General features: G+C 40.5%; 1 protein-coding gene across 2 annotated transcripts in view; it reads left to right on the top strand.

Moving 5' to 3' along the window:
- Positions 1-507: 507 nt before the first annotated feature.
- The window catches only part of tfap2d (transcription factor AP-2 delta (activating enhancer binding protein 2 delta)), a 41,135-nt gene continuing 16,800 nt past the window's right edge, over positions 508-24,842 (top strand). Inside the window, exons 1-7 of one of the 2 annotated variants that reach the window (XM_036976453.1) lie at positions 508-643; positions 1,274-1,783; positions 4,371-4,431; positions 12,326-12,488; positions 13,917-14,035; positions 21,202-21,343; positions 22,762-22,875. In XM_036976453.1, coding sequence (XP_036832348.1) covers positions 605-643; positions 1,274-1,783; positions 4,371-4,431; positions 12,326-12,488; positions 13,917-14,035; positions 21,202-21,343; positions 22,762-22,875 — 1,148 coding nt within the window. In that variant the 5' untranslated portion in view covers positions 508-604. Of the gene's footprint in view, positions 644-1,273; positions 1,784-4,370; positions 4,432-12,322; positions 12,489-13,916; positions 14,036-21,201; positions 21,344-22,761; positions 22,876-24,842 lie in introns of both variants that reach the window. The other variant, XM_021601156.2, reaches the window with a different exon arrangement.

Raw genomic sequence — 24,842 nt, 5'->3', positions numbered from 1 at the left:
GACGGGGCACGGCTCTGTTTGAAAAAACAAAATAGCCTACATCAAATTACATTAAGTTCAATAGATGAGAAAATACATGTTTATTTAATAATGATAGCCTATATAAACGTGGGGATGTTTTGAAATCAACTTACATTTTTGTTGAAAATCCGACTAGTTTTGTAATAGCCTAGGTTTAAGCCATGTGGGTAAAACGAAGAAAGCAAACCGTCTGAAAATACAAACGAGAAAAAAGAAAATGTCCACAAAAATGGTAAAACATTTTGAAAGTGTCTGTTCCTTATTAGGGAAGATACAATATTTATTCCTTGTCTCCTGGGATGGAAACAGCTAGCTCTTCTATTGTCCTCCATCCATTCCTCAGTGCTGATGCTTATTTTTCTAACTATATTATCAGGGGACCACCGACGACATCACAACAGAAATACCCTGCAAGTACAAAATCTGTGCGCCAGCCGGTGTGATGGTACAGAGGGAAAACGCTCGTGTTCCACCAGCTATCCGCGGCTCCGTGCAGGGACTTTTTCCACTTCTCTCGGTTTGGGGATTTTAACGGAAAGCATTTGTTCGATCAGGAGGGAAAGCTGGTTAGCGGAGCAACACCATGTCAGCCACGTTCCCCGGTTTGGTCCATGATGCCGAGGTATTTATTTATTAGCACTCTTCATTATCAATAATATTTAGGAATTATCATCTACCTGTTATAGTAATCACACCTGTTTGATACATGCAGATTTAAAGTTATAGTAATCACACCTGTTTTGATACATGCAGATTTAAAGTAAAATCGTTGTGATGCGTCTCCAGAAAGCAAAGCTTCCCTGGGTAATGGCAGAGGACTGGCTACGGAAAACTGGAGTAATGTTTTTTATTTGTGTGAAGAGTGAGGGAATAAAATGAGGGAGACAGATGAGGCTTGTGTGTGTAAACCGGTAACGGGTGTGATTATAACATTTAGGGCGGAACACTGGTGGCTCACTCTACTTACCTGCCACCCAGCGCGCGTTCAGAGCTGAGACCCAAATAATAATAGAACAGCACGCGCTCTAAAACGCTGCACTGAAAATGACAGATACCGTGTACAACGCACACACACACTGAGGGCTTGTGCTGCTGTGCGTACCCCTCCCAGGCTCATGGAATCACATTTTCTTCGTGTTTTTTCTAAGAGCTTTGAGTGTTTGAGTTTGAGGTATTAAAAGAGAGAGAGTGGTAAAGAGAGAGAGATGGTAAATGAAATGACACCGCTGATATTTTCCTTTATTCCTCTCAGATACGTCATGACGGGTCCAACAGTTACCGTCTGATGCAGCTAGGTTGCCTTGAGAGCGTCGCCAACTCCTCGGTGGCTTACAGCTCGTCTTCGCCGCTCACAGCCTACCCCGCGGCGGCTACAGAGTTTGCCTCGCCCTACTTCTCCACCAACCACCAGTACACCCCCCTGCACCACCAGTCCTTCCACTATGACTTCCAGCACTCCCACCCAGCCGTGGGCCCAGAGGCGTACGGCCTCAACTCTCTCCACTCCGGGCAGTACTACCAGCAGATTCACCACGCGACCCACGGAGACACAGACTTCATCAACCTGCACAGCGCCCGTGCACTTAAGTCCTCGTGCCTGGACGAGCAGCAGCGGCGCGAGCTGGGCTGCCTGGACGCCTACCGGCGCCATGACCTGTCTTTGATGACATCACACGGTGGGCAGTACGGCATGCACCACGACCAGAGGCTGCTGCCTGCAGCCGGTCTGGGGCTCCCTCCCCCCGGGGCGGACGACCTGCAGGTACCCCCTCTCCTCTTCTCTCTCCTCTCCTCCACTGTTGTCATTCTGATCAAACACCAACAATTCACACAACAGCCATACTGGCTATAGTGCACAACAAAGTTTAATTTCAGACCCTAAATACTAAACCCTAGCACCTATTTCCTAAAGCCTAGCCACTATCTCCTAAACCCTATTTCCTAACTCCTAAACCCTAACTCTTGTCACTCTCAGAGTCCGTCTGTCTGTCCCGTTCCAAACACAGAGACACGAGGGTATCTCTGCTCTCTTACGCTCTGCAGAACTCCAGTTATTCTGAGTAGGACGAGGAGGGTTCAGTCAAAATAAAAACAGAATATTCCATGACTGAATATGACATTAGGCTGATATTACATTAGATGGAGAGGAATTAAAATATGAAGTAATCTAGAATACAACTGAATAGAATATACTCTGCATTAAAACAGTTAATGTGAGAAATTCACTCCCATTATGCAGTCCACCCTCTATTTTACTCTAAATGCACGTGACCTATATTTTACATATTATTTTCGATGTAAAGAAATGGTGTGTGTGTGTGTCCGGCTGGTGAGGCGGTGAAAAGACGCTGGTTCTCTCTTCTCTTCTGAAAGCGGATTAAGGGATTGGGGTTCAGGGCACAATGGGCTGCTCGGGCACGGTAAAGCACCGTAGTTTATCCAATTACCGTTTTAATGTCAATCAACGTGTTCTTTATGCAGCGACATCTGAGCCGCGGCTCTGGTTAAACACACTGCTGCACAAGACAGAACAACCTCCAGTTAAACACTGTGCACGAGACAAAAATATCTCGTTTTAAACACGTTGCATCATTCCTTTATCGCGTCGTTCATTTCTCAATTGTACAACCAAACTGGTAAGATATTTGACATTCAACTACTAGCATACCAGAGGTAATTAAACTACTAGCATAGCATAAGTAATTAAACTACTAGCATACCAGAAGTAATTAAACTACTAGCATAGCATAAGTAATTAAACTACTAGCATACCATAAGTAATTCAATTACCAGCATACCAGAAGTAATTAAACTACTAGCATACCAGAAGTAATTAAACTACTAGCATACCAGAAGTAATTAAACTACTAGCATACCAGAAGTAATTAAACTACTAGCATACCAGAAGTAATTAAACTACTAGCATACCAGAAGTAATTCAAGTAATTCAATAGGTAGAACACCTGAAGAAATGTATCTGCTAGACCTAGATATATATTTGCTTGACTAATAGTACTAATATAGGGATATCTGCTAACTACTTGTTTGTGGTATTAATATATGATAATAACTAGTTAATTAATAATATTTATAAAGGGCTATATGATAACTTGTTGAATAATAATTTTAATAGCGTAGCATAGTAAAATAGTCTGCTGATAAGACCTGTAATAATAATAATGGTAATAATAATCACAATAATAACAATAACTAACAATAATAACAAAACCATAATAACAATAATGACAACAACAACTATAATAATAACCATAATAAGAACAACAATAATAATTATAATAATGGAGCTGTTCTAGATCCAAGAGCCTACCATATCTTTCTTTCTGTTGTGAATGTTCTCTTATTTAGGCTATTATGATGGTGATGAGGATAACAGTTATAATTATTCTGATCATTCTAATTCTGATTATTATTATAGATACTAAGAATCTTTATTTTTATTTAGATGTTAATATATTTCAATATGTCACCATCATTACCACTTTCATTATGTAGATTATCAGACCTTTGAGTGGCGTGTTGGTAAGAAGGGTAACCACACACACACTAACACACAGAAATGCACAAACACGAGCGAGCAAGGGGTCTCTCACACACAAGCCACTAGAAAAGATCTTCGACCTTCTTTAGAAAATAAAGGCACGTGAACCTGAGTAGAACAGATGCAGTCTGTCTTTTGCAGCACATCGCATTTTTGAGCGCCTAAAGAGATTTCCATGCTCAACAAAAGAGCTGCCACACCTTTCCCCCGGCTCCCTAACTCTTTCTCCTGTTAGACACTTAATGTATGCGAGACCTCTGCGTTTTGTATATTGATTTTATAATCACTTTAGCTTCGGAGTAAAAATGTTCTATACAGCCTTGTTTGTTATAAAGACTTACACAGCCTCTTCGAGAAAGACAGCCGAGTGTTTATTTTAATCAGGGTTGTGTCTGCACCCCGTCCGCTCGCTGCTCACACCGGGGATTAACGGGGTTCTTCTCAATAATAGCTCATGTTCCTCAGTCGTTCGGATGACATCACTGATATCACCATGTGTAACAGGTTCCACATCTGTGGTTAGGATCGGTTATAAGCGGTAACAACAGGTAGGCGCAGGTGTCAAAACACACACACACACACACACACACACACACACACACACACACACACACACACATACACACACACACACACACACACCCCACTGTGGGCTGGGCTGAGCGTTCTCGTCAACACTGAGGTTGACGCACTGCGCCAAGCTCGTGCGTGTGTTTCTTGATTACGATTCTTGATTGTTTATCACGGACCTTGTACTATTATTATTAATAATAATATGACGCTGTTTCAGGGCTCCGTGGAGGCGCAGTGCGGGCTTGTGCTCAATGGCCAAGGCGGCATCATCCGAAGAGGTAAGACACACCTTACACACACACCTTAAACCCCACACCTTTAACACACATTAACATGAATACCCATCTCCTTCCCTGTCTGGTAAAAATGAATAATCGAAAAGACAAGATGGAAGCATTATCTAAATCAAGGGAAAATATATTTTTGTTGAACTAGACAATTTTATGACACACCACTGTACTATTTTTCATTTTTCTCTCAGTTTGTGTTTAAAATGGTTAAATTAGGATGTCACGTCAATCCAGAGAATTCTACCACTACGCCTCAAGCTGTAATGTCGGGTTTAATTGACGCTATCAGTGCACCTTCCATTGTAGAATAGAGTGCGTAATTCTTTCTCGCAGATCTGTCATTCTCTTAACCAACTCTATTATCAAAATCAACAATGAAAAGAAGAAACCCAAATTAATATTGCCTAACAATGATAAAAATGACAGCAACAATAATAATAATAATAACAGGAATAATAATAATACATATAACAATAAGTTATAGTATGAGTTATAATAACATAAATAATAAGTTATAATTACGGTTGTAATAACAGCAATAATAGTAACAATAATAACAGTAATAATAGTTACAATGATAACAGTAACAATGGTCACAATAATAATAACAACAGTAATAATAATAATAATAACAGTTGTAATAGTAATAATGATAACAATTATAATTACAGTTGTAATAACAGCAGTAGTCGTGATAATAATAACAGTAATAATAGTAACAATAATAACTGTCAAAATAGTAACAATAATAACAGCAATAATAATAACATTAATAATATTAATAATAATGGCAATTAGTAATATTAATAACAGTAATAATAGTAATAATAAAAACAGTAACAATAGTAACAATAATAACAGTAGCAACAATAACAGTAATATTAACAGCTGTAATAACAGTAATAATAACAGTCACCCAGACAGTTCTAATAACAGTTCTAGTAATCGTAACAATAATAGTTATAATAACAGTAATTCTACTAACAATAACAGTAATAATAACAGTTATAGTAACCGTAATAATAATAGTTATAATAACAGTAATAATAACAGTTGAAATAAGAGTAATAATAATTACAGTAATAGTAAAAGTAATAATAACAGTTGTAATAAGAGTAATAATAATTACAGTAATAATAACAATAGTAATTCTAACAGTTATAATGATTGTCGTTTGGTAATTTCATTGTTTGGCCTTCACAGTAATAACAGCATTTATTTTTTATGTTATTTCATTGTGTTGGCCTTCACAGTAATAATGGAAGGATGTTTTGGTAATTTTATTGTGTTGGCCTTCACAGTTGTAACTGCAGGATGTTTTGATGTTATTTCATTATGTTGAGCTTCACAGTAATAACAGGATGATGTTTTAATGTCATTAGTGAAAACTTATGGCTGTTTTTTATTACTTGTTACCTTTGACAAATTGGAAATGAATTGTATAATGAAATATAGCCTAAGGGTGTAGAAGATCATTAGAACTCTGAAATGTTATTCCTGCTGATTTGAATCCACTAGGCTGTTGACTTTTCCATTTGTTTGTGTGGTAAAGTAAATAAAAATGTAAATTAAAAACAAAAATTAGAACATTTAAATAAAAACTTTTAGCTAGAGCTAAAAGGACAACACAAATCAAACGTCTTTCTGGTATTTTTACCGCATCACTTTCTGTTGATGTGAAAGAAGCAAAGAATGCGTTATTATTCCGTTATTCTCGAGCTATAAACACGTGTAATTTTCCACCGAGCAGCCTGTGTCTAGTTGTTAATGTTTCATAAATCAAATCAAATCAAAGTGTATTTGTCACGTGCGCCGAATACAACAGGTGTAGATAGACCTTACATTGAAATGCTTACTTACAGGCACTAACCAATAGTGCAAAAAAGGTATTAGGTGAACAATAGGTAAGTAAAGAAATAAAAACAACAGTAAAAATACAGTGAAAAATAACAGTAGCGAGGCTATATAAAGTAGCGAGTCTATAACAGTAGCATAAACTGTCTAGGTGTGTGTGTGCTACTCTGTCTAGGTGTTTTTTTGAGGGGGGGGGGGGGGGGGGGGGGGGTGGCAGGGTTCTGGAAGCTTGATGCGGGAATCTCTCCGCTATCACTTTTGGTTAATGGTGTGTAGGATTTAGCCGCGAGCTCCACTGCTCCAACCATCACAACCAATAATCTTTGCTTTACCTCGCGCTCCCGTATCGATAGCTTCTCTCGCCTCGGGCGGCCGCTTTGATATGCTAATGTGGCGCGGCCCGAATTCAGCTGAGATCATATTAATGTTGTTCTTTCTGACGCCGGCTTTGGCGCCATGAATATTCACACAACCTTTTTCAAAAGAAATGTCTCCAGAAACGCGGCTCCTACTTAGAGCAGTGTCTGTGTTTTAATCACCAGTATCCCACCAAGCCTTCAGCATCTGATCAAGCTTATCACCCTCCACGTGCACGCACCCTCTCTCAGACGGCTGCTGGATATGTGTGGGCTGTGCTGTCTTGTGACAGGTGCTATAAACATTGTGGTTAAAATAGGAGGAGAATGACATTTGGCCCATGTCTCATTTTCTTTAATTTTCATGGTAAACTTGTAAAAGGCGCTTGATTCCGAGTGTGATCCCGCCGCTGCTCCGCCGCTGCCCGAGGCTACTCTCCGCTGCTTAAATAGAGCTATCGCCTCTGGGCCCACGCGCTCCACCGTACTATCGGCAATAGCTCCTTTTCCATTGCCCGTGGCAACATAAAATACAAACTACTTTGATTCAAAACATTTTTGGAGGAATTACTATGATGTGAACTCACAGCTTTCAGAGATGTGAGCTTGACTGACATGCCAGGCCGGAAACTGTCACACAGCCGAAATTCACACACACAAACGCACACACACGCACACGCACGTACACGTTAGCCTATGACCACATGTAATCCCGTATCAAATAGTGAAAGACTATGGCTGGATTTGCAAGCCTTATTTAAATTAGAGTTAATCAATGTCTGTGTTCTCATTGATAAAGTGTTGTCAGTCCAACCTCCCTGTTACCCTGATGCCTGTTAGCAGCTGCTAGGGTTGTTTTGTATTTGTATTTATTAGGGAACATCAATCTTTTAACCTTGTCTAATAAAACTACACATTTTTAATGGTGAGCAAGCGTTGAGCCTTTTCTTTTCCAATTATATTTATCAGGGATCCCCATTAGCTGCAGCCAAGGTAGCAGCTATTCTTCCTGGGGTTTATCAGGGATCCCCATTAGCTGCAGCCAAGGTAGCAGCTATTCTTCCTGGGGTTTATCAGGGATCCCCATTAGCTGCTGCCAAGGTAGCAGCTTCTCTTCCTGGGGTCCAATGTGTTTGGGTTACTTACATTACATATAAAACAAAATATACAAATGTACATCATATAAAATTATTACACCACTACATATATGCAATATAAATGTATAATACCACCAAACAACAATATTACAATGTACGTGTGTGTAGAGTGTGTGTGCTAGTGTGTGTATGTAGCTGTTAGTGTGTCTCTACACAGTCCCTGCTGTTCCATAAGGTGTATTTTCATCTGTTTTGACAATCTGATTCTACTGCTGCATCAGTTCCCTGATGTGGAATAGAGTTCCATGTAGTCATGGCTCTATGTAGTACTGTGCACCTCCCATAGTCTGTTCTGGACTTGGGGACTGTGAAGAGACCTCTGGTGGCATGTCTTGTGGAGTATGCATGGGTGTCTGAGCAGTGTGCAAGTAGTTTAAACAGACAGCTAGGTGCATTCAACATGTCAATACCTCTCATAAATACAAGTAGTGATGAAGTCAATCTCTCCTCCACTTTATTCCATGAGAGATTGACATGCATATTATTAATGTTAGCTCCCCGTATACATTTAACGGCCAGCCGTGTTGCCCTGTTCGGAGACGATTGTAATTTTCCAAATCCCTCTTTGTGGCACCTGACCACATGACTGAACAGTAGTCCAGGTGCGACAAACTAGTGCCTGTAGGACCTGCCTTGTTGATAGTGTTGTTAAGAAGGAAGGTAGAGCAGCACTTTATTATGGACAGACTTCTCCCCATCTTAGCTACTGTTGTATCAACATGTTTTGACCATGACAGTTTACAATCCAGGGTTACTCAAAGCAGTTTAGTCACCTCAAATTGCTCAATTTCCACATTTTGCATTAAAAGATTTGGTTGAGGTTTAGGGTCAAGTGAATGATTTGTCCCAAATACAATGCTTTTAGTTTTTGAAATATTTAGGACTAACTTATACCTTACCACCCATTCTAAAACTAACTGTAGCTCTTTGTTAACTTCTCTAGGATAGGGGGCGGGTATTTGGAATTTTGGCATGCCCAAATTCAACTGCCTGCTACTCATCACCAGAAGATAAGATATGCATATTATGAGTAGATTTGGATAGAAAACACTCTGAAGTTTCTAAAACTGTTTGAACTTGCTTGCAGTTCCTACCGCTTCCACTTGATGTCACCAGTCTTTAGAAATTGATTAAGGTTTTTCCTTTGTGTATTGAAGAAGTAGCCCTCTTCAAAACGAGGGTCCCTTCATGTGTACTGTTTGATAGAGGCACGTGACCAGAAAGCTAGCGTCAGTTTGTTTTCTTCCTGTATTGAACACAAATCATCCCGTCTTCAATTTTGTCGATTATTTACTTTAAAAAATACCTAGTTGTATTACAAAAGTAGTTTGAAATGTTTTGGCAAAGTTTACAGGTAACTTTTGAGAAATTTTGTAGTCACGTTGCGCAAGTTGTAACCGGTGTTTTTCTGGATCAAATGCGCCAAATAAATGGACATTTTGGATATATATGGATGGAATTAATCGAACAAAAGGACCATTTGTGATGTTTATGGGACATAACTGGAGTGCCAACAGAAGAAGATCGTCAAAGTTAAGGCATGATTTATATTTTTATTTCTGCATTTTGTGTCGCGCCTGCAGGGTTGAAATATGTTTTCTCTCTTTTGTTTACGGAGGTGCTATCCTCAGATATTAGCATCGTTTGCTTTCGCTGAAAAGCCTTTTTGAAATCTGACATGTTGGCTGGATTCACAACACATACAGTACATAGACACACTGGCTTTACTCAAAGCCAGAGGCATGTTGTTAGTAAAGATTGAAAAAAGTAAGGAGCCTAGACAGCTGCCCTGGGGAATTCCTGATTCTACCTGGATTATGTGGGAGAGGCTTCCATTAATCTTTCTGGCGCAGGGGTCCCACCTCGACAACATCCGGTGAAATTGCACAGCGCCAAATTGAAAATACAGAAAACTTAATATTAAACTTCATGATAATACAAGTGTCATACGTGATTCTTTAGCTTAGAGTCTTGGCAATCTAACCGCATCGCCAGATTTCAAAAAGGTTTTACGGCGAAAGCACAGCATTCGATTATCTCAGGTCAGCGCCCCACACCAGCATATTATCCAAACAAGCACAGACGTCACAAAATCCCAAATAGCAATAAAATAAGTCACTTACCTTTGAAGATCTTCCTCTGATCGCATTCACAAGAGTCCCAGGAACACAATGAATGGTCATTTTGTTCGATCTTTATATCCCAAATAGTCCGTTTAGTAGGCGTCATTGAGTTAAGTAATCCACCCGTTCAGAATGCAGACATAGGAGTTCCAAAAGTTACCAGTAAAGTTTATCCAAACAAAACAAACAACGTTTCTAATTCATTATTAGGTACTCTAATATCTAAATAAATGATAATATTTCATACGGAGCAAACTATTTTCAATAGGAAAGGAAAAGAACGCAACGTGCTCCCTCGGTCACATGAGCAATGAGACTAGTTGTGCCATGGGATGCGCTGAGGAGAAACAACTATTCCTCGTTGGTTTTTCAGAATACAAGCCTGAAACCATGTATGTAAAGATTGTTGACATCTAGTGGAAGCAATAGGAACTGCCTTTTGGGAGGCGGAAGTCTTTGGTTTCAATAGCTTAAGCTTGGAATTGGCTGGCAGGTCAAAAGAAAGAAAATTGGTCCTTGGGTTTTTGCCTGCCAAATCAGTTCTGTTATACTCACAGACAGTATTTTAACAGTTTTAGAAACTTTAAAGTGCTTCCCATCTAATACCACCATGCATATGCATATCCTAGCTTCTGGACCTGAGTAACAGGCAGTTTACTTTGGACACCTCAGTCATCCAAAATTACGAATACTGCCCCCTATCCCTAACAAGTTTTAAAGAACACCCTCTGTTAGACAGGTAACTATTTATCCACAATATAGTAGGGGGTGTAAATCCATAACAAATAAGCTTTTCCAGCAGCAGACTATGATTGAAAATGTCAAAAACAGAGCTAAAGTCTTACAAAACAGCCCCCACTATCTTTGTACCATCAATTTCTCTCAGCCATTCATCAGTCATTTGTGTATGTGCTGTGCTTGTTGAATGTTTTTCCCGAAACACGTGTTGAAAGTCTGTGGTCAATTTGTTTACAGTTTACTAAGGGTTGGTAACAGGCTGATTGGTGGGCTATTTAAGCCAGTAAAGGGGGCTTTACTATTCTTGCGTAGCTTTTTCTTCCCTCCAGGCCTGAGGGCACAGACATTTAGTAGACTTAGATTGAAGTTATGGCAAATAGGACTGGCAATATCGTCAACTATTATCCTCAATAATGTTCATTTCAAGTTGTCTGACCCCGGTGGCTTGTCATTGCTGATTAACAACAACAATTATTTAATCTCTTCCACCACACTCACTTTACGGAATTCAAAATTACAATGATTGTCTTTCATAATTTGTTCAGTTGTACTTGGACGTGTAGTGTCGACGTATGTTGCTGGCATGTCATGCCTAAGTTTACTAATCTTGCAGATGGGCTTTGTGATGAACGAGCCATCTGATTCAATGAATGAGTTTGTATGTTTTTTGCCCAAAATGTAATTTAAGGTGCTCTAAAGCTTTTTACTATCATTCTTAAAATCATTTATCTTTGTTTTATAATATGTTTTCTCATATTTTTTTATTCAGTTTATTCAATTTGCAGTACGTTTGCCAATTGGTTGTGCAGCCAGACTTATTTGTCATTCTTTTTACCTCATCTCTCTCAACCATACAATTTAGGGGGGTTAAGGGAGGGTTAGGGGAGAGTTAGGGGGGTTAAAGGAGGGTTAAGGGGGTTAAGAGTAGGTTGGGGGTTAGGGGATGGTTAGGGGGATGAGGTAGGGGGTTTAAAGGAAGTTAAGGGTGTTATGGGGTTGGGGGTTTTGGGGGGTTAGGAGGGTTAGGGGAGGATTAGGGCGGTTAAAGGAGGGTTAAGGGGGTTAAGGGAAGGTTCAGGGGAGGGTTAGGGGGTTGGGGTAGGGGGTTATGGGGGGTTAGAGGAAGTTAGGGGGTAATGGGATTGGGGGTTATGGGGGTTATGGGGAGTTAGAGGAAGATAGGGGGGTTAGGGAGGGTTAGGGGGTTATGGGGGTTAGAGGAATTTAGGGGGGTTATGGGGTTGGGGGTTATGGGGGGTTATGGGGGTTAGGGGGTTATGGGGGTTAGAGGAATTTAGGAGGGTTATGGGGTTGGGGGTTATGGGAGGTTATGGGGGTTAGGGGGTTATGGGGGTTTAGAGGAATTTAGGGGGGTTATGGGGTTGGGGGTTATGGGAGGTTAGGGGGTTAGGGGGGTTAGGGTAGAGTTAAGCGGGTTAGAGGAGGGTTAGGTGGTTAGGGGAGGTTTAGGGGAGTTAGGAGGTTAGGGGAGGGTCACGGGGGTTAGGAGGTTAGGGGAGGGTTAGGAGGTTAAGGGGTAGTTAGTGGGGTTAGGGGAGGTTAGCACATAGGGTTATTGGAGGGGGGTAAGGTCCCTGAACACTATATGTTACTCGTGTTTGTTTAACATGTGTATATGTGTTCTACCTAGGAGGAACCTGTGTGGTGAACCCTACAGATCTGTTCTGCTCTGTCCCCGGCCGTCTGTCCCTCCTGAGCTCAACCTCTAAATATAAAGTCACCATCGCTGAGGTGAAAAGACGCCTCTCGCCTCCAGAGTGTCTCAACGCCTCACTTCTGGGAGGAATATTGCGCAGGTACAGACACACACACACTGGCACACAGACATGCACACTCACACAAACACAAACAAACACGCGCACACACACACACTCACACGCTCACACACTCAATAGTACTAAACATTTTGAAGCTAAACATTTACATAATTTTCGAAGACTCAAATGATATCAAAAACATGAATAATGGCGTACTGCTATTAGCCCATAGAAACACAATGAATAACAGATAGTCCTTACTCCTATTAGCCCATAGAAACACATTGAATAACAGATAGTCCTTACTGCTATTAGAAACACATTGAATAACAGATAGTCCTTACTGCTGTTAGCCCATAGAAACACATTGAATAACATATAGTCCTTACTGCTATTAGCCCATAGAAACACATTGAATAACAGATAGTCCTTACTGTTATTAGCCCATAGAAACACATTGAATAACAGATAGTCGGAACAACAGATAGTCAGAACAACAGTCCCCCAATATTTTTTAAGTGTATCTCCTATATCTGATAGATGTACATATATTTAACCCTTTATTTTTGACAATAAACAGTCTCCATTTATACTTCCATTCATTTTTTCAACTGATACCGGGGGACCTTCAGACGAGTGAAGCCTGGGGGATCCTAGAGCAAAACAAAATCTCACCTTTCTAAAGGGGTCATATTAGTGTCTGGTCTGATAAACACCTTTCTAGCTCTGTTAGCGTAAACTGTTCAGACGCTCCATACAGAAGTTGGCAGAACAGCTGTATCGACTTAAGACGAGTCCCAAGACGCTCCTTGGGGACGTAGAGCAAACCGTTTGGACGCTACAGACGATTTCATGAGAAGACCGATTTTCGGTCTCATTGTCAGATAAACACCGCTCTAGCTCTGTCACCTTTCACCGCAGATGGGCTGTCTCATGGTGTGATAAACACCACTCTAGCTCTGTTACCTTTCACCGCAGATGGGCTGTCTCATGGTCTGATAAACACCTCTCTAGCTCTGTTACCTTTCACCGCAGATGGGCTGTCTCATGGTCTAAACACCTCTCTAGCTCTGTTACCTTTCACCGCAGATGGGCTGTCTCATGGTCTAAACACCTCTCTAGCTCTGTTACCTTTCACCGCAGATGGGCTGTCTCATGGTCTGATAAACACCTCTCTAGCTCTGTTACCTTTCACCGCAGATGGGCTGTCTCATGGTCTAAACACCTCTCTAGCTCTGTTACCTTTCACCGCAGATGGGGCAGTGCGAAATAGGTGGATTGAGATGCATCCAATGCAAAACAAATACAGATATCTGCCAGATTTGAACCCTAACCCTAATGCTAATTATATTACCGCGGGTGAGAGGACATCGACTTCAGCGGGTTAATTGATATTAATATGTTAATTATTTTAATGAAATTATAGTATATTTTATTTTATTGCTGTGATAATGTATTTTAATGCAGAGCTAAGTCTAAGAATGGTGGTCGTTGTCTGAGGGAAAAGTTAGATCGACTGGGACTCAACCTGCCAGCTGGACGGAGAAAAGCTGCCAACGTTACACTCCTCACCTCTCTGGTGGAAGGTAAGAATAACTCATCCCTCAATCAATCTGGACCACCTAATATAATTCATCCCTCTATCAACCTAGACCTTCTAAAAAAAACTCATGCCTCTATTAACCTACACCTAATACAACTCATCCCTCTATTAATCTACACCTTCCAAAAAACCTCAACCCTCTATCAATCTACACCTAATAAAATGTATTCCTCTGTCGATCTACATCTTCTAGGAAAATTCACCCCTCTATCAATCTACACCTAATAAAACTCACCCCTCTATCAATCTACATCTTCTAATAAGACTCATCCCTCTATCAATCTAAACCTAATAAAACTCATCCCTCTACCAATTTACACCTTCTAATAAAACTCATCGCTCTGTCAATAGAAACCTAATAAAACTTAACCATCTATCACTATCGACCTGTCACGGTCATCCTCCTCTTCTTCTGAAGAGGAGAGGCGAAAAGGATCAGAGGACCAATATGCGGCATGGTAAGTGTCCATGGTAAATCTTTAATAAAGAAAGACTGAACACTATACAAACGAGTAACAAAAACAATAAACCAAATTCGACCGTGAAGCTACAAAATGAGACCTGTGCTGAAACAAGCCATCAACATAGACAATCACCCACAAACTAACAGTGCAACCCAGGCTACCTAAGTATGATTCTCAATCAGAGACAACTAATGACACCTGCCTCTGATTGAGAACCATACTAGGCCGAAACATAGAAATGCCCCAAAACATGGAAAAACAAATATAGACTACCCACCCAACTCACGCCCTGACCATACTAACTAAAAACAAAACAAAGGAAATAAAGGTCAGAACGTGACACAACCTCTTAATTAAACTCAAACCGTTATCAATCTACTCATTCTAATAAAACTAGTCAATATGTCAATCTACACATAATCAAACTCATCCCTCTATAAATATGGACCTACTAATAAAACTCATCCATTTAACCATCTACCCCTCTTAATAAAACTCATCCCTCTTTCAATCTACTCATTCTAATATGACTATGAAAGGATGAGGTCATCCCACTATCAATCTACACCCCCAATGCAACTCATCCCTCAATCAATCTATACCTCCTAATAAAACACATCCCTCTACCAATCTACACCTTCTAATAAAACACATCCCTCTACCAATCTACACCTTCTAATAGAACACTTCCCTCTACCAATCTACACCTTCTAATAAAACACATTCCATCATTCTGGACCTCCTAATAAAACTCAGCCTTCTATCAATCTACACCTAATAAATCTCATCCCTCTATCAATCTGCACTTAATTCAACTCATCCCTCTATCAATCTATACCTCCTAATAAAACTCATCCCTCTACAAATCTACACCTTCTAATAAAACACATCCCTCTACCAATCTACACCTTCTAATAAAACACATCCCTCTACCAATCTACACCTTCTAATAAAACACATCCCTCTACCAATCTACACCTTCTAATAAAACCCTTCCCTCTACCAATCTACACCTTCTAATAAAACACATTCCATCATTCTGGACCTCCTAATAAAACTCAGCCTTCTATCAATCTACACCTAATAAATCTCATCCCTCTATCAATCTGCACTTAATTCAACTCATCCCTCTATCAATCTATACCTCCTAATAAAACTCATCCCTCTACCAATCTACACCTTCTAATAAAACACATCCCTCTACCAATCTACACCTTCTAATAGAACACTTCCCTCTACCAATCTACACCTTCTAATAAAACACATTCCATCATTCTGGACCTCCTAATAAAACTCAGCCTTCTATCAATCTACACCTAATAAAACTCATCCCTCTATCAATCTGCACTTAATTCAACTCATCCCTCTATCAATCTATACCTCCTAATAAAACTCATCCCTCTACCAATCTACACCTTCTAATAAAACACATCCCTCTACCAATCTACACCTTCTAATAAAACACATCCCTCTACCAATCTACACCTTCTAATAAAACCCTTCCCTCTACCAATCTACACCTTCTAATAGAACACATTCCATCATTCTGGACCTTCTAATAAAACTCAGCCTTCTATCAATCTACACCTAATAAATCTCATCCCTCTATCAATCTGCACTTAATTCAACTCATCCCTCTATCAATCTATACCTCCTAATAAAACTCATCCCTCTACCAATCTACACCTTCTAATAAAACACATCCCTCTACCAATCTACACCTTCTAATAAAACACATCCCTCTACCAATCTACACCTCCTAATAAAACTCATCCCTCTATCAATATACTCATTCTGAGAAATCTCATCCCTCTATAAATCTGCACTTAATATAACTCATCCCTCTATCAATCTATACCTCCTAATAAAACTCACCCCTCTATCAATCTATACCTCCTAATAAAACTCATCCCTCTATCAATCTGGACCTCCTAATAAAACTCATCCCTCTATAAATCTACACCTAATAATTCTCATCACTCTGTCAATCTACACCTAATAAAACACATCCCTCTATCAATCTATACCCCCTAATAAAACTCATCCCTCTATCGATCTACACCTCCTAATAAAACTCATCCCTCTATCAATCGACACCTCCTAATAAAACTCATCCCTCAATCTACACATTGAAATCTACACCTCCTAATACAACTCACCACTCTATAAATCTACACCTCAAAATACATCCAATCCTCCTTCATTCGACACCTAATAAAACTCATCCCTCTGTCAATCTAAACTATCTAATTAAACTCATCCCTCTATAAAGCTGTACCTAATAAAACTCACCCCTCTATCAATCTGTGCCTTCTAATAAAACTCATCCCTCTATCAATCTACACCTCCTAATACAACTAATCCCTCTATCAATCTGAACCTCCTAATACATCTCATCCCCATATCAATCTACACCTTTGAATAAAACTCATCCCTCTGTCAGTACACACCTAATAAAACTCGCCCCTCGATACCCAGCTCCTAATAAAACTAATCCCTCAATCAATCTAGACCTCCTAATAAAACTCATCTACACCTAATAAAACACATCCCTCTACCAATCTACACCTTCTAATAAAACTCACCCCTCTATCAATCTGTGCCTTCTAATAAAACTCATCCCTCTATCAATCTACACCTCCTAATACAACTAATCCCTCTATCAATCTGAACCTCCTAATACATCTCATCCCTCTACCAATCTACACCTTCTAATAAAACTCACCCCTCCATCATTCTGGACCTCCTAATAAAATGCATCCCTCAATCAATCTACACCTCCTAATACATCTCATCCCTCTGTCAATCTGGACCTCCTAATAAACTCATTATTCTATCAAATTACACCTCCTAATAAAGTCATCATTCTATCAATCTAAACATTCTAATTAAACTCATCCCCCTATCAATCTACACCTCCTAATACATTTCATCCCTCAATCTATCTGCACCTCCTAATACATCTCATCCCTCAATCAATCTAGACATCCTAACTATCAATCTACACCTCATAACAAAACACAACCCTCTATCAATCTACACCTGATAAAACTCACCCCTCAGTCAAACTACACCTCCAAATAAAATTCATCCCTCAGTCAATCTAGACCTCCTAATTAGACTAATCCCTCTATCAATCTACACCTTCTAATACAACTCATCCTTCTATCAATTAGGACATACTAATACACATTCATCCATCTATCACTCTACATCTTCTATTAAAAGTCATCACTCTCAGTCTACACCCTCTAATACAACTCATCCCTCTATCAATCTGGACCTCTTAATTAAACTCATCCACCTATCAATCTACACCTCCTAATAAAACTCAAACCTCTATCAATCTACACCTTCTAATACAACTCATCCGTATATCATTCGAAATCAGATAAAACATCCCACTATACCTTCACATAAAACTTGTCCCTCTATACAGCTACACCTCCTCTAAAAATCATCCCTCTATCAATCTACACCTCCTAGTAAAACTCAACCCTCTATCAATCTACACCTTCTAATACAAATCATCCTTCTCTCTATATGCACCTTTAAAACCCATCACTCTATCAGTCTACTCAATCTGATAAATCTCTTCACTCTATTAATCTGCACCTTAACAACTCATCCCTCTATCAATCTGAACCTCCTAATAAATCTAATTTCTCCATCAATCTACACCTTCTTATAAAACTCATCCTTCTATCAATACACACCCCATAATACAACTCATCCCTCTATCAATCTACACCTAATATAACTCATCCCTCGATCAATCTGGAACTCCTAATAAAACTCATCCCTCCATCAATCTACACCTTCTTAAAAACTCATCCCTCTATTAATCTACACATAATAAAACTCCTCCTTCTGTCAATCTACAACATCTAATAAAACTCATCCCTCCATCAATGAAGGAGATGAAACTCATCCATCTATCAAAATACTCAAAATATAACTTATCCCTCTATCTACATATCCCAATAAAACTCACCCCTCTATCAATCTACACCTAATACAACTCAGCCCTCTATCAATCTGGATCTCCTAATAAAACTCATCCATCTATCAATCTACACCTTCAAACCAAACTCATCCCTCTTTCAATGTACACCTCCTAATTAAACTCATCCCTCTATCAATCGACAGCTTCTTATATAACTCATCCCTTTTCAATCTACACCTCCTAATAAAACTAATCTCCTTATCAATCTTCACCTTCTTATAAAACTCATCCCTCTATCAGTACACACCTAATAAAACTCACCCCTCCATCAATCTGCACCTCCTAATAAAAACGCATCCCTCTATCAGTCTACACATTCTAATAAAACTCATCCCTCTATCAATCTCCAACAAATACAACTCATCCCTCTATCAGTCTACATCTTCTATTAAAATTCTTCACACTATCAATCTCCACCTAATACAATTCATCCCTCTATCAATCTGGATATTCTAATAAAACTCATCCCTCTATCAATCGACACCTTCTTAAATAACTCATCCCTTTTCAATCTACACCTAATAAATCGAATATCCTTATCAATCTTCATCTTCTTATAAAACTCATCCCTCTATCAGTACACACCCAATAAAACTCAACCCTATTTCAATCTACACCTCATAATACAGCTATTCCCACTATCAATCTACACCTCCTAATAAAACTCACCCTTCAATCAATTTGGACCTCCTAATAAAATTCATCCCTCTATCAATCTCCACCTAATACAACTTATCCCTCTATCAATCTACATATTCTATTACAATTCTTCCCTCTATCAATCTACACCTAATACAATTCATCCCTCTATCCATCTGGACATTCTAATAAAACGTATTCCCTCTATCAATCTACACCTCCTAATAAAACTCATCCCTCTATCAATCTACACCTCCTAATAAAACTCATCCCTCTATAAATCTACACCTTCTAATACAACTCATCCTTCTGTCAATATGCACCTTTAAAACCAATCACTCTATCAATCTACTCATTCTGATAAATCTCATCCCTATAGCAATCTATACTTAATACTGTAAATCTACACCTTCAAACCAAACTCATTCCTCTATCAATTTACACCTCCTAATACGTGATCCCTTTTCAATCTATACCTCCTAATAAAAGTAATCTTCTTATCACTCTACACCTTCTTTTAAAACGAATCCCTCCATCAATGTACACCTAATACAACTCATCCCTCTGTCAATCTACACCTCTGTATAAAAATCATCCTTCTATGTACCATCCTCTATCAATCTACAACCATCCCTCTATCAATCTACAACTCCTAATAAAACTCATCCCTCTATCAATCCACACCTTCTCATAAACCCATCCCTCTATCAATCTCAACGTTCTCATAAAACTCATCCCTCTGTCAATCCACACCTTCTCAAAAAACTAATCCCTCTATCAATCCTCAACCTTCTCATAAAACTCATGCCTCTATCAATCTACTCATTCTGATACAACTCATCCCTCTATCAGTCTACACCTAATAAAACTAATCCCTCTATCAATCTGGACCTCCTAATAAAACTCATCCCTCTATCAATCTACACCTTCTAATTATACTTATCCCCATATCAATCTACACCTTCTAATTATACTCACCCCTCTATCAATCTACACCTTCTAATTATACTTATCCCCATATCAATCTACACCTTCTAATTATACTCACCCCTCTATCAATCTACACCTTCTAATTATACTCACCCCTCTATCAATCTACACCTTCTAATTATACTTATCCCCATATCAATCTACACCTTCTAATTATACTCACCCCTCTATCAATCTACACCTTCTAATTATACTTATCCCCAAATCAATCTACACCTTCTAATTATACTCACCCCTCTATCAATCTACACCTTCTAATTATACTCACCCCTCTATCAATCTACACCTTCTAATTATACTTATCTCCATATCAATCTACACCTTCTAATTATACTTATCCCCATATCAATCTACACCTTCTAATTATACTCACCCCTCTATCAATCTACACCTTCTAATTATACTCACCCCTCTATCAATCTATACCTTCTAATTGTACTCATCCCTATATCAATCTACACCTTCTAATTATACTCATCACTCTATCAATCTACACCTTCTAATTATACTCATCCCTCTATCAATCTACACCTTCTAATTATACTCATCCCTCTATCAATCTACACCTTCTAATTATACTTATCCCCATATCAATCTACACCTTCTAATTGTACTCATCCCTATATCAATCTACACCTTCTAATTATACTCATCCCTATATCAATCTACACCTTCTAATTATACTTATCCCTCTATCAATCTACACCTTCTAATTATACTCATCCCTCTATCAATCTACACCTTCTAATTATACTTATCCCCATATCAATCTACACCTTCTAATTATACTCATCCCTATATCAATCTACACCTTCTAATTATACTCACCCCTCTATCAATCTACACCTTCTAATTATACTCACCCCTCTATCAATCTACACCTTCTAATTATACTCACCCCTCTATCAATCTACACCTTCTGATTTTACTCACCCCTCTATCAATCTACACCTTCTGATTTTACTCATCCCTATATCAATATTCTCCTCCTAATAAAATATGTTTTTTGTGTGTACGTGTACGTGTATGTGTGTGTTTGTGTTTGTGTAGGTGAGGCGCTCCACCTGGCTAGAGACTTTGGTTATACATGTGAGACAGAGTTTCCTACCAAGGCAGCAGGAGAACACCTAGCCAGACAACACAATGAACCCAAGGAGACCAGTGGGCGCAAGAAGATGGTGCTGGCCACCAAGTAAGACAAACACACACACACACACACACACACACACACACACACACACACACACACACATATGTTTGATCCTGATCCTCAACACTGGGGCCCCACAAGGGTGCGTTCTGAGCCCTCTCCTGTACTCCCTGTTCACCCACGACTGCGTGGCCACGCATGCCTCCAACTCAATCATCAAGTTTGCGGACGACACAACAGTTGTAGGCTTGATTACCAACAACGACGAGACGGCCTACAGGGAGGAGGTGAGGGCCTTCGGAGTGTGGTGTCAGGAAAATAACCTCACACTCAACGTCAACAAAACTAAGGAGATGATTGTGGACTTCAGGAAACAGCAGAGGGAACACCCCCCTATCCACATCGATGGAACAGTAGTGGAGAGGGTAGTAAGTTTTAAGTTCCTCGGCGTACACATCACAGACAAACTGAATTGGTCCACCCACACAGACAGCATTGTGAAGAAGGCGCAGCAGCGCCTCTTCAACCTCAGGAGGCTGAAGAAATTTGGCTTGTACAGATGCACAATCGAGAGCATCCTGTCGGGCTGTATCACCACCTGGTACAGCAACTGCTCCACCCACAACCGTAAGGCTCTCCAGAGGGTAGTGAGGTCTGCACAACGCATCACCGGGGGCAAACTACCTGCCCTCCAGGACACCTACACCACCCAATGTCACAGGAAGGCCATAAAGATCATCAAGAACAACAACCACCCGAGCCACTGCCTGTTCACCCCGCTATCATCCAGAAGGCGAGGTCAGTACAGGTGCATCAAAGCTGGGACCGAGAGACTGAAAAACAGCTTCTATCTCAAGGCCATCAGACTGTTAAAGAGCCACCACTAACATTGAGTGGCTGCTGCCAACACACTGACTCAACTCCAGCCACTTTAATAATGGGAATTGATGGGAATTGATGTAAAATATATCACTAGCCACTTTAAACAATGCTACCTAATATAATGTTTACATACCCTACATTATTCATCTCATATGTATACGTATATACTGTACTCTATATCATCTACTGCATCTTTATGTAATACATGTATCACTAGCCACTTTAAACTATGCCACTTTGTTTACATACTCATCTCATATGTATATACTGTACTCGATACCATCTACTGCATCTTGCCTATGCCGCTCTGTACCATCACTCATTCATATATCTTTATGTACATATTCTTTATCCCTTTACACTTGTGTGTATAAGGTAGTCGTTTTGGAATTGTTAGTTAGATTACTCGTTGGTTATTACTGCATTGTCGGAACTAGAAGCACAAGCATTTCGCTACACTCGCATTAACATCTGCTAACCATGTGTATGTGACAAATAAATTTGATTTGATTTGATTTGACATATTGATCTCTTAACCTCTAACCCCTAACCGCTTACTTTTTCCCTGTGACATTTAGGCAGATCTGTAAAGAGTTCCAGGACCTGTTGAGTCAGGACCGTTCTCCTCTTGGCTCCTCCAGACCCACACCTATACTGGACCTGGATATACAGAGACACCTCACACACTTCAGGTACATGCACACACACACACACACACACACACACACACACACACACACACACACACACACACACACACACACACACACACACACACACACACACACGCACGCACGCACGCACACACACACAATCTTCAGCTGTTCTGAGCTGCCCTTCACAATGTAATTTGACCCCACGTGAACCATGACAGTATCAGCCCCCAGTGACTGACTCACAGCCTCGGGAAGCAACCTGGTGATATCCTGAACTTTGACCCCACATGAACCGTGACTGACTCACAGCCTTGGGAAGCAACCTGAAGATATCCTGAACTTTGACCCCACATGAACCATGACAGTATCAGCCCCGGTGACTGACTCACAGCCTCGGGAAGAAACCTGGTGACTTTTGCCCGAAGAAAACACAAAGTCTTTGCCCCAGGTATAGATATATGCCTCACTATTGAACTCCCTATCACAATAGCCAGAATGATCCGTCATCTGTCGTGTCTTGAAGCAGATTGTGAGGCAAGAGCCAGAACTAACCTGAGAAGAGGGCTGCTGAGACGCCGGCTGTGTGCAGGACACAACAGCCAAAAGGACAAAGCTCCGAACCAGATAGTGGTGGTTCAGGCTGTGTGCAGGACACAACAGCCAAAGGGACAGAGCTCTGATCCAGAGAGTGGTGGTTCAGGCTGTGTGCAGGACACAACAGCCAAAGGGACAGAGCTTTGATCCAGATAGTGGTAGTTCAGGCTGTGTGCAGGACACAACAGCCAAAGGGACAGAGTTCTGATCCAGACAGCACGGCCCAGCGGAGGGGGGCAACAGTGGTCCAGGCAGTTGATTGACTAGGACAGGGATAGGCAGCTGGAGGGGCATCCACTGCCATGGATGGAACACCCAAGTCACCTGGAGTCCAACAAGGAGCATCCATTTACACTCACCTGGAGTCCAACAAGGAGCAGCCATTTACACTCATCTGGAGTCCAACAAGGAGCAGCCATTTACACTCACCTGGAGTCCAACAAAGAGCAGCCATTTACACTCACCTGGAGTCCAAACAAGGAGCAGCCATTTACACTCACCTGGAGTCCAACAAGAAGCATCCATTTACACTCACCTGGAGTCCAACAAGGAGCATCCATTTACACTCACCTGGAGTCCAACAAGGAGCAGCCATTTACACTCACCTGGAGTCCAACAAGGAGCAGCCATTTACACTCACCTGGAGTCCAACAAGGAGCAGCCATTTACACTCACCTGGAGTCCAACAAGGAGCAGCCATTTACACTCACCTGGAGTCCAACAAGGAGCAGCCATTTCCTGGTTCTAGCTAGTAGAGGGGTGCAGTGGGGGAAACTGATCATAGTCCTGGAAGGTCCTATTAGGATCCTCTTGGATGTTTTGATAGTCTCATAGAATCCTTATTCAGGTCATAATAATTCTTTCTTTAGCTGCATCAAGTTCCATCGGATCGTGACAACAACGAATATGTGGCAGATTATACATTTAATAGCACGCGACACCCCAGCAGATTCAAATGAGTTTTAACAGCTGCACGCCAACAGTCCAAGGGAACAAACATTTTCCGGCTCCACCGCGGACACCTGCACAACAGTGTTGTTTGTCTTTGGTTGAATGCGAAGAGCGTTGAATGTGAAGAGCGAGAGAGAAGTGCAGGGGGGCGGGTGATGTCTGGGTCAGCTGTCAGTGGCCGGCTGTTCCTTGCTATGCACCGGCCCGGCTGTGTGTTAATGTTCGGTGTAGCCTCTCAGAGCTGATTCGGGGTGTCCCTAGTGTCTGTAGTCGTGGAGGTGCTTTGCTGCAGGAGGGAGTGGTGCACTTCACAAAACAGATGGTGTCATGAGGAAGGAAAATTATGTGTATATACTGAAGCAACATCTCAAGACATCAGTCAGGAAGTTAAATCTTGGTCGCAAATGGTTCTAAGGATCCCAAGCATACTTCCAAAGTTGTGCAAAATGGCTTAAGGA

Source organism: Oncorhynchus mykiss, chromosome 4 (assembly GCF_013265735.2).
Source record: "Oncorhynchus mykiss isolate Arlee chromosome 4, USDA_OmykA_1.1, whole genome shotgun sequence".
Lineage (NCBI taxonomy): Eukaryota > Metazoa > Chordata > Actinopteri > Salmoniformes > Salmonidae > Oncorhynchus > Oncorhynchus mykiss.
This window is presented reverse-complemented; position numbering and strand designations above follow the sequence as displayed.